A 12,695-nucleotide genomic window follows, 5' to 3' on the forward strand; every position below is an offset into this window, starting at 1 on the left:
ACCAAAAAGTACCTTTAATGTGTCTGAGCTGGAGTGGAAGCGTATAGAGGGAGGATGTACATGCACCTACAGCCAATTAACCCTCAAATGGATGTCTTTGGACTGTGGAAATTGCAGTACAGATTTACGACACTGATAAGTGATTGAACGGAGTCAAAACCTACATTAAACCAGTGTACTGATTTATTTTCCAACTTATTATGACGTGGAATGCTTTCATACAGAAAATGAGCTGATATTCTTCCTACAAATACAAAAAACAAAACAGAAATCCTGAAAACTGAGTGCATCCTTATTCTACATCCTCGCTGGTGTTTTCGGCCTCCTTTGTGGCGACATCAGCTTCGGTGTCTTTTTCGGGCTCTGGCCGCTCTGAAGGTTCGGGCTGAGATTCCTCCATTGGCTCCTCTGCTGGTTCTGGTTCAGGTACCGGGGTCTCAACCTCCGACTCCACCTGGAGAAAATCACAAGCATTAAACAACTACGCACGAATGGCATGCAGGGCCTTAACCAGTCCAGCCACAGCAAAGAAACGACACTGTCACGGTTATTAAAGACATGAGAATAAATTGTGACAGTGCCAGAGTGTCTCTTTCTGGATTAGTACTGGAATAGTTTTTATTTTAGCTAATCCTGTGATTTTAGCCTTTCCTTTGCAAATTTTAGCTCATAGAAATGTGGTGTTCCACAGGGTTTTCACATATTTCACTGTAACTTGATTATTTAAGCTCAGCTGACATACTTTCAGAGTGTATAAAGAATGTTACTCCTGATTATTTGAGCTACATTTTCTGACTTTCCCAAGCTGGATCAGCAGTGAAGTTAAGTTGTAAGTAAGTTACAGCTGGAATAAGGTGGCTTACAGTTAGTTAGCTTTTTAACATTATTACCATTTAAAACCAAAGTATTCCTGTTTAGCCTTTTCAGTTGTCTACTTCCTGATCTAGTTATTATTTTACCTGATTTGTGCTTGTTTAATTAATTTGAATGTGTACATTTTATTTTATTTTTAAGACTTTTGTTGATCTTTATTATTTTATTAACACTCCTTTTCTTTTATCATTGGTTTTTCATTGTTACTCTTAAATAAAATTTTGCTTTCTTACATTCAGTTTTAACCAAACTTAAATTCAGTCGTGCAATGCAATAAAAAACTCCTCACATCACAGCAGGTTATAGTTGCTTCACAACCTCAAACATCTGACCTTTTGTATTATCTGCAATCTAAATTAATTCTGGTGCTTAAGTCGTTTTTTAAAGCCTTTAACTCCTCATAGTTTCCTTTTTACCTGTGAGATATTAAGCGTCTCTTCCTGTATTGCTGGTTCAGACTCTTCTTGCTCCATCGGCTCTTCTTCATCTTTCTGAGTGACGGGCTCTGGCTCGACTATCGTTTCGGGCTCTTTTGGTGTCTCTTCCACAACCGAAGGAGCTGGAGCTGCTTCCATCTGTAGGAAGATGTCTCGTTAAATTAATTATTGAGATAATGGAGCCAAAAGGTAAAAAGCTGGCTGACCAGAAATAAATCAGCATTGCTCTACAGGAATGTAATTTTTACAGATTGGAGATGGGCGATATGTTTATAAACTGCCCTAATTCAAGACATTCAAAAATCACCTGTAGCTCTTGATCCGTTACCTCTGTCTCTACGACTGGCTCTGCAGGCTTTGGCTCTGGTTTTTTATTTGCTTCCAGGACCGCCATGATGGACCCAGGGATGTGCGCTTGCTGTGTAACACAGAGAGAAAAAAGAAAGAAGGTTGAAAAGAAAGTTCGGGGTGAATTAAAATGTTCAGAGGTGTGTAAGTGTGGAAGCAGCTGTCACCTGGTGAGGTGTGAAGGAGTGGACGTGCTGCAGAAGAGGCGCCCTCATCTCCGGGCAGCGCTCGAACACGCTCGTGAGCTGAGCGGGCGGCAGCTGTAAGAGCACACTGAACGACTGCGGCTTTGTCCTCTGGCAGCACTTCACGAATCCCTCCCACACCTTTGGATACTTCCACACCTGCAGGGCGAAATAATAGGAAGAAGATTAGCTTCAGCAGGTGATCTTCTCCGGTTTCCTGCGAGATCAAAATGTCGCTGACCTGCTTGACGATGAGGCGGGAGAGGATGTTCATCACGAAGCCGCCCAGTCGGGGGTACATGGTGAGAGACTGGATGACAGTGCGCATGAGCAGCATGGGGAGGGGGTTCTGCTCCATCAGCTGCTGCATCACCACCGCCAAAACTTCAGATGTGTACACGTTCTTCTCGCCGAAGCAGAGGTTGGTAGCTGTCGGGCAGATGCTGAAGATTAAACGCTGACAACGATTTGTTTGTCCAAGAGCAACACATTATGTTTGAGGACTCACTGACCTTTTATGATGGACTTCATGTCACATTTGGTTGAGTCTATGTTGTGTAAGGCGATGAGGAGGTCGCCTGGAGTGAGCGGGGACACGGATGAACTCCCTTCACCTGCAAAGCACAAGAAAGTCTAATCTCAGTCCACTACAGGAGGTGTGACGAGACAGAAAAGTGATGAAGGGCTCTTACTGTGCTGAGTCCCCAGCAGCCTGTTAAAGACCTCCTTCACTACGATCGGGTTCAGTTTGATAAGTTTGGGCAGAGCCTGGATGACTTCGTTCTGCACAAGAAAAAACAAAAAACCCGAGTGAAAAACCCCCCAAACTTGACAGGAAACGGTTCACTGTAGGTGTTCTCATAGCACACGTTCCACAATCCAAATATGGAGGCCAAAAGAACTCAAAATAACAATATTATCTATAAATTAATCTTTTAGTCGTGTCTTTTTTTTTGCTAATTAAGTACAGTCAAAACAGAAATGTAACAAGGTGGAAGGAGGCTCTATAACCAGAAACATTATGAGCTCTGATGATGATATCCTTCACTTTGCTGTTGCTCAAAGTTAGAGGGAATTCCTTTATGACTTCATCTCACAGGTGAGCTCTGATATTTACCCGTGGTGTATCTAAATCCTGTTCTTATCTTCAGCAACAACAATTATTGTGGTCATCTCATTGGCTTTACTTACCGACAGTGTGTACGCACAAATCAGAGATTTATCAATGTTTTCGTACCTGAATATGTTCAAATTTAGAAGTTCCTCTGACCATGTGTACGAACAGGCGAAATCCTGGCTGTCTTAAGAAGCTTAAATAAAACCTTTTAAAATGAATACTACAACTACTAATAATTATTTTTGACATTTGGTCATTATTTACAGTTTTCCAAAATATATATAAACCACAAAAAAAGGCCTAAAAATTATAATTAAATAAAAAGTAAAACAAACCGTAACCAAAACAAAACACCAAAGGTGGCCCTGAGTGTGTTCATGAACAGCTACAAAGCCACCTGTCGTCATTCGCCTGATGATGAAGAATAATCATTACCTTTTCCAGCCCGTTAATGACGGGGATCAGGAATCGAACATCTGGCACTCGCTTGTGGTAAAGGTCCCTCACCCTCTCCACCAGCTCTGGAGATGGAGGCACTGAGCGGAGGGAGAAAAATTATGTTACCCATCAGCAGAAGAACGGGGGCGTAGTCAACTGGATTCTGCGTTTCCTGTTCTTACCTTTATCTGTGAGAATGTGCAGGCATCGAGTGACCAGAGTCTCCGCTCCTTTAGGACAGTTTTCGACCAAAAGCAGCAGCTCAGGAGAGTTCATGCCCATCCCACGGATCTACAGAAACAAAGAACAGAAGAGGACTTGATAATAATATTCAGAAAGAGGAGCATTACTTCTTACTTACAGCAGCCATGCCACTAATTATACAAACTTTGAGTCTTGATATAAATTAATGGTAGATCAAAAATCAGAAAAGGGCTTGAAATGAAAGTTAGGAGTGACTTACAGGCTGCTCGATGGCTCGAAGCACGCTGCGTTTGATGTCAGCGATGGCCTCGGTGTAGACGCTGGCGAGTTCGTGGACCAGCCGGTGGTTCAGAGGAAGCAGGGAAAGGTAGAGGAACAGACACTGCCTCACAGTCTCTTCAGTCCAGGGAGCAGCCACCTCTGCCTCAGCAAAAAACACAGAGTGGAGGTCAGAAAAGTCTGAAAAGCTATAAACGACTCACTCAATAAGCACCTAAAATGCTACTCTTACACACAATGTATATAAAAAAATAGACTTAGCCACTGTGACATCTCCTGATGGTTTTGTACACCACACTTGGACAGCTTAAAGTCAGCATTTAGGCTGCTATAATGTTGGTTTTTTGGAGCCAGACTTGGCCATATTTGTACAAAATGGTAAAGTGCTAGCGGGCTATTTGCTAATTAGCGAATGCTAGCAAGCTTGTTTTTGTTTTTCACTTAAACTGAAGCAGAAACAGTGAACAAATTTATTTGTTGTAGCCATTAAAAATGCTCCAAAAAGCATCAACAGCACAAAAAGTTCTAGTTCAGATTTAATGAGTGGTCACATTAAAGTGACCACGCCCCTAACTTTAAGCTGGGCTGCTGAGTGCATGCTGAAGGCAAACCTGTGTCTTTGTCGGCCCCGAAGAGCAGAGACGGAGGGTTGGGGTGAACCAGGAGCTGCAGGTAGTTCAGAGCAAACTTTTCGATGTAGTCCCTGAGCTGGTCCTTCTCGTACATGCGCTTCAGAAAAGCCAAGGCAGTGGTTCGCACCTGAGAAAAAAAAAAAAAGCAAAAATAAATTAAATTTTCTTTTAAAAACACTACCCGAGGGAATTTCAGGGTGAAGATGCGAGCACCACCTTCTCCTTTTCATGGGAGCTGAGATCCAGGAGCACGTGCAGATACTGAAACTGCCTTGAAGGACGTTTGACGATGAGCTCCTTCAGCGTCGTCATGCCCAAATACACCCGAGACTGAAACACATGTCACAGTTAACAGGAAGTTAACTACACTCCAACAAACCCAACAATCCATAGATATATATACACATGGTTCACCACCTTACTTGGCGCTGCTTTCTGAGGTTTTAATGGAAGAAGCGGCGAATCAGCGCTTCATCACAATGCGTTTTTTGTTTTTTACACATTTCAACAAGATAAAACTGATGAAACAAAGCTGATAAATATCGTCCAATCACATCACTATATGCCATCATATCCACCCATGTCAGTCAACAGGAGCATTACAGTTGTGCCATCATTTACCTCATCCTCACAGTAACGCCGTATGACTTCCAGCGCCGACTCTGTGATGATCGGCGCCTCCAGCACCAGTTTGGTGAAAAGTCTGAAACAGTCAAAAACCAGCTGGTAACTCAATTGAAAGCGGGTTTAGCAATAGAAGATCTATTCAGTTCAATTTTATTTCTATATCTGTGCTAGAAACTAGATTTGTTCTGTGCAAATATTAAAAGCGCTTCTTCCTGTCCCTGCCTTTCACAATAAAAGCCCTTGACATATTATCTGTGTGACAGTGAACCAAACAAGAGGAGATTTTAGGGTTAAAATACATTTCTATGTTTTACTTATGAAATTCAAGAATTGTTTTTTTGTTTTGGTGACAAACATCACCAAAACAACTTCTGCTCTGATTGTTAAACATGTTCAGGGCTTAGCAGCTCTCTATTATGACCTTCACAGGCCAAATCAGAAAGTGGGACATTGTCATAATATGAAGGATGGGGGACGAGGGATAAGAATGCCACTTTATTGGCAAGCAGATGTATTATATTATTGGCCAGTAGGAGCGCTGTGGAGTGTTGGTGCAGGACTCCTGTGAATCATAAACATGAATATAAAACATTTAATATGTCACAACCATCTATTCAACAGGATAAACCTGGATGAACACGATAACCTGTGGAAGGAAATACTTTCAACACGACTGACTGCACATTCATGAAACTACACTGCTGAATGGCATGCTGGGTAAAGTTAGCCAACAGTGGGTGGAGCTCTGTAAAGCATTGAGGGGCAGTAAAGAGTGATGTGCTCTCACCCGTCTCTCTGCTCGGGCTTCTCCTGCAGGCCGGACAGCAGCGTGTACAGACAGTGGTCGTAGCTGTCCAGCAGCCCCGACGGCAGCTGGCTGAGGTAGGTGTTGTATTCCTGGTAGAGGAGCGAAAAGGCCAGGTCACTCCTCGTCCTGATGTCGTCCAGGATGAACTCCAGCACGTCGGATTTCATCATCCCGTCGAACTGTGTCACGAGCCGGGAGAGGAGCTTCACCCGGACCTGCCGCACATATTTTAAACCAGGTTATATCATTGCTTTGTTTTTGTTGTTTGCTTCTTAGTGATTATACGACTGGTTGGGGTTACTCACATGAGACATTCCACTTTGAGCGATCGGCTTCTCAGAATGCAGGATGCGCTTCACCGCCTTCGAGGTCAAATTCTCGATCTGGCTGTCCGACAACTGCTGGACGATGTCGGGAAGTCGAAATACTTTTTTCCTGCCGGTCGCTCCGGTCATCCTGAAACAACGTAAAACTCGCTGATAAACAATGATTCAGAAGCTTTGTTTAGACATGAACCTGTCGGGACAGGTCCAGATGTGACGTAAAGAAACATCACACTTTAAACTGAAGATGGTGACCTAGCATCATTTCCTAAACTCACTTGGTCTGTGCAGATGGAAGGATGGGCTCAGGAAGCCTCTTTACCGCCGCGGCTGGAACTTCCGGTGAAGCCTTTTCTGCGTAACCTCCGACCACAGAAATGGCCTGCCCGACCATCACGGCAGGAACTTTGCGTTTGATGAGGAAGTCTTTAGTGGCAGCATCGTCATCATTTTCGTCTTTAACAGCACCCTCCCCTCTGGCTTTGCACTGCTCGAGTCCTGCGAGACAGACATAGATAACCGTGGCATCTCAGTTCATCTGTGAAGGGTTTCAAGTTTAAGAGATGGGTCACATAAGCTTCTTCTTCTGACCTGGACCGATCCCTGCGGCGGTCATCTGTGTGGCCATCAGCCTGGCCAGATGTTTAATCTGAGCGTCAGTGCCTGCTGACTCCACAGGTGTGTATGTGGCCTGGAAGGAGGCTGGCATGATATCAGGCAGGTAGACCATGCTGATGAGCACCTGAAGAGGGACACAGGGGGTGTGAGGTAAGCTGTGAGGCAGTTTGGGTTAAAAGGAAAGGGAGCAGAATAAAAATGTTCCTCACAAGGTTGGCCACGTTCTCAGGGGTGAGCAGCGGGTGCAGGAACTCGGCCGTGAGGTCGATGGCGGACTGAGCGACAGGAACAGCGGCCGGCTTCGGAACCGAGAGGGGGGCGGGCTCCTCTTTGTCCTCGTCATCTTCAATAAGGGCCGGCTCTGAATGCAGGCAGACAAAGGTCAGAGGAATCTAAATTATTTTTTGCACAATTACCAGCTTTTCCTTTAGAATGGAGTCTGAAAATGTTAATGTTAAATGACATTTATCTCATTAAACGTGCGCTACAGTTTACAGCAGATCTGAAAAAGGTACAAAAATATTTTGTACCTTTATATATCAGAATCAGAAGACTTTATTTGTCCCCAGGGGATAAAATTTTACAACTAAATAAAAGTGCTTTAATACAGCTATAAAAATCTTTGTGCTTTTCACACATTTCTGCTCACATGTAGCCATGCTTACACCACCAAAGCAGGAATAGCTGTGAATTCTAGTGAAAATATGAAGGTTTTGCATTTTTTTTATCCCGGGCTGCATGGTTAACACCTCTGCTACAGACACAGGCCGTTCATCACTAATCTGCAGCTATTTTTGAGATTAAAAACACTTTTAATTTCTACATTATTTCACCTGGTTCAGATTTTTGAGTAAAGAGATTAGACAATGGGTTTTTCTAATTTAGAAAATTATCACTATCACTTTCTATTTCCTAAATGCAGTCACAGTCACACAGCTATCAGCCTCTAAAGGTGCTAATGGGTTGTTATAACATGCTGTTAAATGATCAGAGAGCACTCAGTTTTTTCTTCATGTCTCAAACATGATTCATGAACAGAAGCTGCTCTTCAGCACCAAACGATTAGACTTTAACCACAACATGATGACAACTTAAACTGAAGTGCACTTTGTTGATTAACTATCCAACCAAGTTTAATCACAGTCCGTGGATCCATTAGCCTGAAACGACTCACCTATCTTGACCTTCTTTCCCTCGGTGTATTGCTCTTGGCGAGGCCTCTTTCGCTGCTCTCGTGGCACAGGCGTGGAGCGGGTGATTTCGCTTTGGGGCATTCCCAGGTCCAACAGCAGGGTGCAGATCTGACCATGAAACTCCAGGCTGCAGGGATGCTTGAGAACCGCCACCAGGTGAAGCTTTAGGTTTTTTCGCACGCTGCTTACCTGAGACTTGGCCAGAGTGGGGGGCAGGTTTGCTGAAAAATGAAAGTGTAGAGGAAACATCTTGTAATTGAGTTATTTAGCAGCTGCAGCCAGACTGTGAGAGGTCATAGTAAAGCAATATATCCTCTGATGATATCAAACACGGGAAAAACATGCTTTGAACTGATATCAGGCCGATATAACACTCTAAAGAGTGAGTGTGAAGTCCGGCTGAGAAGAGCTCACCGTGTAATGTCTCATACGCCTGCACCACCTCTGACATGAACATTGGTCTCTGGCGAGCGATAGTGGCCAGTGAGCCCAGCGCCGTGGTGAGGTTAATACTGGAAATGGCCGGGTGGACCATGAACTTAAGCAGCTTCTCCAGCGCTGTCTTTCCCTCCTGACACAGCTCATCTGTTTGGGAAAAAGCGAAGACACCAATCTTAAAAGGTGAACTTCACCACCTCAACACATCATATGAGTCTGGTATCTGTACCGTAGTGAATGTACGAGTGATCTGTGGGAACTTTGTCCAGACTGATGTCGCCTTCCTGTCGCTTGGGGACGTCAGAGTCAGCTGTCCGCGGTGAAAGAGTGATGATTAAAGATTCGGTAAACTTGATGGCATGAGTGCGAACGCCGTCGTTCTCAGAGTCCAGCAAGGCCAGAACATCCCCTTTCATCTGCGTGACGAGATCCCAGCACGCCTCCTGCATTTCTGACACGGCTTTGGAGCGCACCAACCACTGAGACGAGAAAAGAAAGGAAGTGAAGACGAAGTGAGGAACAGAAACGGATCGCATAAAGAAAGAAAAGGTAGAAATGAAGCCGGTATATCTGACTCTTTGTACCTGAAGTGTGACTTTGTACAGCTGAGTGAGGGTGAGGATGGCTTTCTTCACCACATTCACACTTTCATCCTTCAGCAACATGTTCAGGTTGGCGATCAGTCTGAGGAGGAGCTCGTTGTCTCTTTTACTGAAAGCAGATAATAAAACAGTAAAAAAATCTCAAATGCTGACCCTGACTTAAAAAACAAACAAACAAAACAACAGCAGGTCTGAAAACTCACCATGCCTCCTCGATGAAGCCGATCACAAACTTTTTCACTTCGATGGACTTGTCTGTCTGGAAAGCGATCATCTCCTACAGGAAAAAAAAAACAAAAAACCAAAAATGAGGCAAATTTAAATGAAACTATAGCTGGTTATGAGAGCCGAATACTTGCTTACTTACATCCAAAAAATTGTCGAGAAGAGATGGATCCTTGTTGATGATGAGTTCCTGGACCTGAAGGTTAAATACATGTACTAAATCAATGTTCTTGTGCATTCCTGGGTAAGTGGATTAGACACCAGTCTACACGGTTGCACTGAGATCTTCTGATCATTTCCAACTCTATATTGGACTCGGCTAGACTAGCTTTGCACAATTCACAGTTAAAATAATCCTTTTTTGTCTTATACTCAATCCATTGTGCAGCCCCTAAGTTCCTCCTCTCTCTGAAGCTGTTTTAGCCCCTCCCCCTTTAAGTCAGTTTTCTTCTGATTGGCTGCCCCTCATAAATAGACTATCTCAGCTGCAGATATGGGTGAGACTTCAACACCATGCTCTGGCACCTTAGTAGTGTATAGTTAAACTTGTTTACAGTGAAATAAACAGGAACATTTTTTTCATGTAGGTTGCAGGACAATAGTTTTACTGGTCTGGAACTCTTAAAAACAAACTGGGCTCTAAAACAAGTTTGACACTCCTGGTTTATAGCCGTCTGAAGCCTTCTGGCTCACAGGGATTACCTGCACATACACAACCTCATTAGTGGAAATTTTGTACATGTTTAATATGAATATCCATTGCTGGAAAACATGTATGGGACAGAAAATCAGGAAATCCAGAATGGCTCCACTTTAGAGTTTATAATCATATATGTTTAGCAAAAATATCACACACGTGACTTTCTGCCAGCAGCCTCGTGTAGGTTAAAAAAAAGCTTTTTGATGGTAGATCCAAAAAGATATGCTGACAGTAAAAAGTTTGTTTAAGCCTGCAAGTCCAAGTCATCATCTACAATAACTCAAACTGCCTTCAGCTGCACCTTTTAGGGATCCTCCAGCTCATCCTATTCCTGCATCCTACTCTGTCACATCTCTTTACAACATCCTACCTGTACATTTACCTGTACCTTTTAGGATCGTTTTAAAAGTTCTTTTATTTGTTTCTAAATATCTTAATGGCCTGGCCCCTCCTACCTCTTGGAGCTACTACAACCATATACACCTGCCCGTTCCCTTAGGTCCGCCAATCAGCACCTCCTTAAGGTACCAAAAACTAAGTATAAATTTAGAGGTGATTGTGCTTTTGCTGTAGCAGCTGCAAAGTTGTGGAAGGATCTGCCCTTGCACGTTGGGCAGGCCTCTTCTCTTTCTGAGTTTAAAACTCTTCTTAAAACACATTTATTTGCTGAAGCTTTTGGCAATCTTTAAGGGGTTGACTCAATTTGTTTTAACATGTTTTATTTTATTTTATTTATTTTATCTTATTTTATTTTACTTATGCTATTTGGCATTTTTTCTCCTGCCTGGCAGCTCCATCTTCAACATCTTTTGTCCTGTATATCCACTATTGTTCCTCTGCAAATGTCCAAACCATCTCAGCCTTGCTTCTCTTTGTCTCCAAACTGATTAACCTGAGCTGTCCCTCTCTCTGACAAACTCATTTCTAACCTTGTCCTTTCTGGTCACTCCCAGTGACAATCTGAGCATCTTTCGATTCTCCACCTTTCTCCACAGCCTGTGGTTAGGGTTGTGCTCAGTCTTTTGTATCACAGAGTTAAAAAGTCTAAGCTACAAACCTGTTTGAGCACATTCAGCTTCTCATCTGTGGGTATCAGAGCAGCCTGATTCAGGAGCTCCACAACCTGGAAGGAGAAAGCAGACCCCCATTACATTACAGTTGATTTAATAAAGGCACAGCTGAGAGATTTTCTAATTTAATATGTTGGTATTTGTGGCTCATCTGGCTGCTCAACACTAGGACAAACCTACTGTATATGTACTTGTTGCTGCAGGTTTCAGCAAGGTAAATGTAAGACTTTTAAAGCCCTTTTTGTAAAAAGCTTTTCTGGCAAAAAAGTGGTCTATTGCCGTTGAAAATGGTCGCCATTTTTATAATCCCAACTATTGTGATTTCATCCAGTTTTTAAAGCATAAAACCCATAAATCTAACCCCTAAAATGTTTATCAGCGATCACAAAAACGGACCTTCTCGCTGGTGGTCATATCGATGACAGCGGGGGCCTCAGAGTCCCCCTCCTGTGAAGAGAAGTCCATGTTTTGGCCCTCACACTGGTGATAACATGCTCCAAAGATCCTGTAAACACACGAATAATAAGGATGTTATCTGTGTTATTATACCAGAGTGCTACACGCTGTTTATTAGCCTTTAATAAGACGCTCCTGTTAGCCTTGTGCTAACGGCGGGAGCTGCTTTAACTCCTTTATGCAAACAAATGTGCAAAAGCTACTTACCGTTTAACCCTGTCTTTAATTTGTTCTTCCAACAACAATTAAATATCCCGAGTGTCAAGAACTTATAATCGCAGGAGGCGTCTTAAACTAAAGCACTAAAACTCTTCTAGCTCATAATGGACGTAGCCATGTTTGACCGAAAGAAGCGGCGTCAAACTTCTTCTTCGACTGTTGTGAATAAGCACGAGCAGAAATAACAGCGGCCACTAAAGGAGACATCTGCGCCACTACAACAACAACAGAAACCTGCTGTTCAGATAAAATTTGCATTCAAGGACTCAAAGATTCAAGGATTCAAAGATTCAAGGATTCAAGGATTTTCATTTACGACACATTTACACAGATGAGATGAATCGGAATTAAAAGCCAACAAGAATGAGAACACAAACAAGAAACAGAAACAAGAAGCAAAAAAAATATTTACAACGTAATTCAATATAAATAAGAGAATATTAAGTATAATATAGTTGTATGTATAAATTAGTAACAAGTATGTATAATGATTGTATTTGTATAGTGCAATGACACAAATGGTTTCTCGCGTTTGTAACCTGTGGCTGAGCAGCAGAGACTACGGAGCACCACCAGAGCTTTGTAGTCCAAATTAGCTAAAAACTAATTAAAATATTGCTTTTAAAATATTAACTAGTAACAATATTGTGATAAAAGCAAAAGTATAATGAAATTAAAGTACAAAGCAAATTACTTTTTATGGATAAAAATTACAAACTGTAAGGGAATCACTCAATAGACTTCAGATAATACTAAAACATTACTGACCTATATAAAATCAAAGAAAATGAGCAAAACGTCTTTGAAGCTCCTATTCTTTATTTGTGTTTGTAAATGATGTGTTCTCCACAGCCTGAGGTAAAATTGAATTAATTTGCTCAATTTAATTTCCAAAAAGTCATT

At 42.4% G+C, this 12,695-nt stretch overlaps 1 protein-coding gene across 2 annotated transcripts; it reads right to left on the reverse strand.

Moving 5' to 3' along the window:
- Positions 1-160: 160 nt before the first annotated feature.
- sympk (symplekin) lies at positions 161-11,943 on the reverse strand. 2 transcript variants are annotated; one of them, XM_031726078.2, is made up of 27 exons: positions 11,781-11,943; positions 11,514-11,622; positions 11,105-11,170; positions 9,490-9,543; positions 9,326-9,399; positions 9,105-9,231; positions 8,750-8,999; positions 8,497-8,667; positions 8,064-8,303; positions 7,099-7,250; positions 6,863-7,013; positions 6,550-6,769; positions 6,254-6,404; positions 5,928-6,163; positions 5,135-5,216; positions 4,730-4,843; positions 4,493-4,640; positions 3,862-4,022; positions 3,581-3,689; positions 3,396-3,496; positions 2,536-2,626; positions 2,356-2,457; positions 2,085-2,272; positions 1,826-2,002; positions 1,639-1,728; positions 1,290-1,448; positions 161-454 (listed from the first exon to the last, which is right to left on the reverse strand). In XM_031726078.2, the coding sequence occupies exons 2-27, from the start codon at positions 11,580-11,582 to the stop codon at positions 293-295; spliced, it is 3,645 nt and encodes a 1,214-aa protein (XP_031581938.1). In that variant the 5' UTR covers positions 11,583-11,622; positions 11,781-11,943; the 3' UTR covers positions 161-292. The 2 variants fall into 2 exon arrangements, with proteins under 2 accessions (XP_031581938.1, XP_031581936.1); XM_031726076.2 differs by having other exon boundaries at positions 1,618-1,728.
- Between the last annotated feature and the right edge of the window lie 752 nt (positions 11,944-12,695).

Source organism: Oreochromis aureus, linkage group 16 (assembly GCF_013358895.1).
Source record: "Oreochromis aureus strain Israel breed Guangdong linkage group 16, ZZ_aureus, whole genome shotgun sequence".
In the NCBI taxonomy this organism is placed as follows: domain Eukaryota; kingdom Metazoa; phylum Chordata; class Actinopteri; order Cichliformes; family Cichlidae; genus Oreochromis; species Oreochromis aureus.

Excerpts from the sequence above, each read along its gene's own strand:
- sympk (XM_031726076.2), bottom strand. The coding sequence starts at position 11,582 with ATGGACTTCTCTTCACAGGAGGGGGACTCTGAGGCCCCCGCTGTCATC. Across the intron at positions 5,217-5,927 it reads AAGCCCGAGCAGAGAGACGG|ACTTTTCACCAAACTGGTGC; the intron begins GTGAGAGCACAT and ends TGACTGTTTCAG. Across the intron at positions 1,729-1,825 it reads ACTCCTTCACACCTCACCAG|CAAGCGCACATCCCTGGGTC; the intron begins GTGACAGCTGCT and ends TGTGTTACACAG.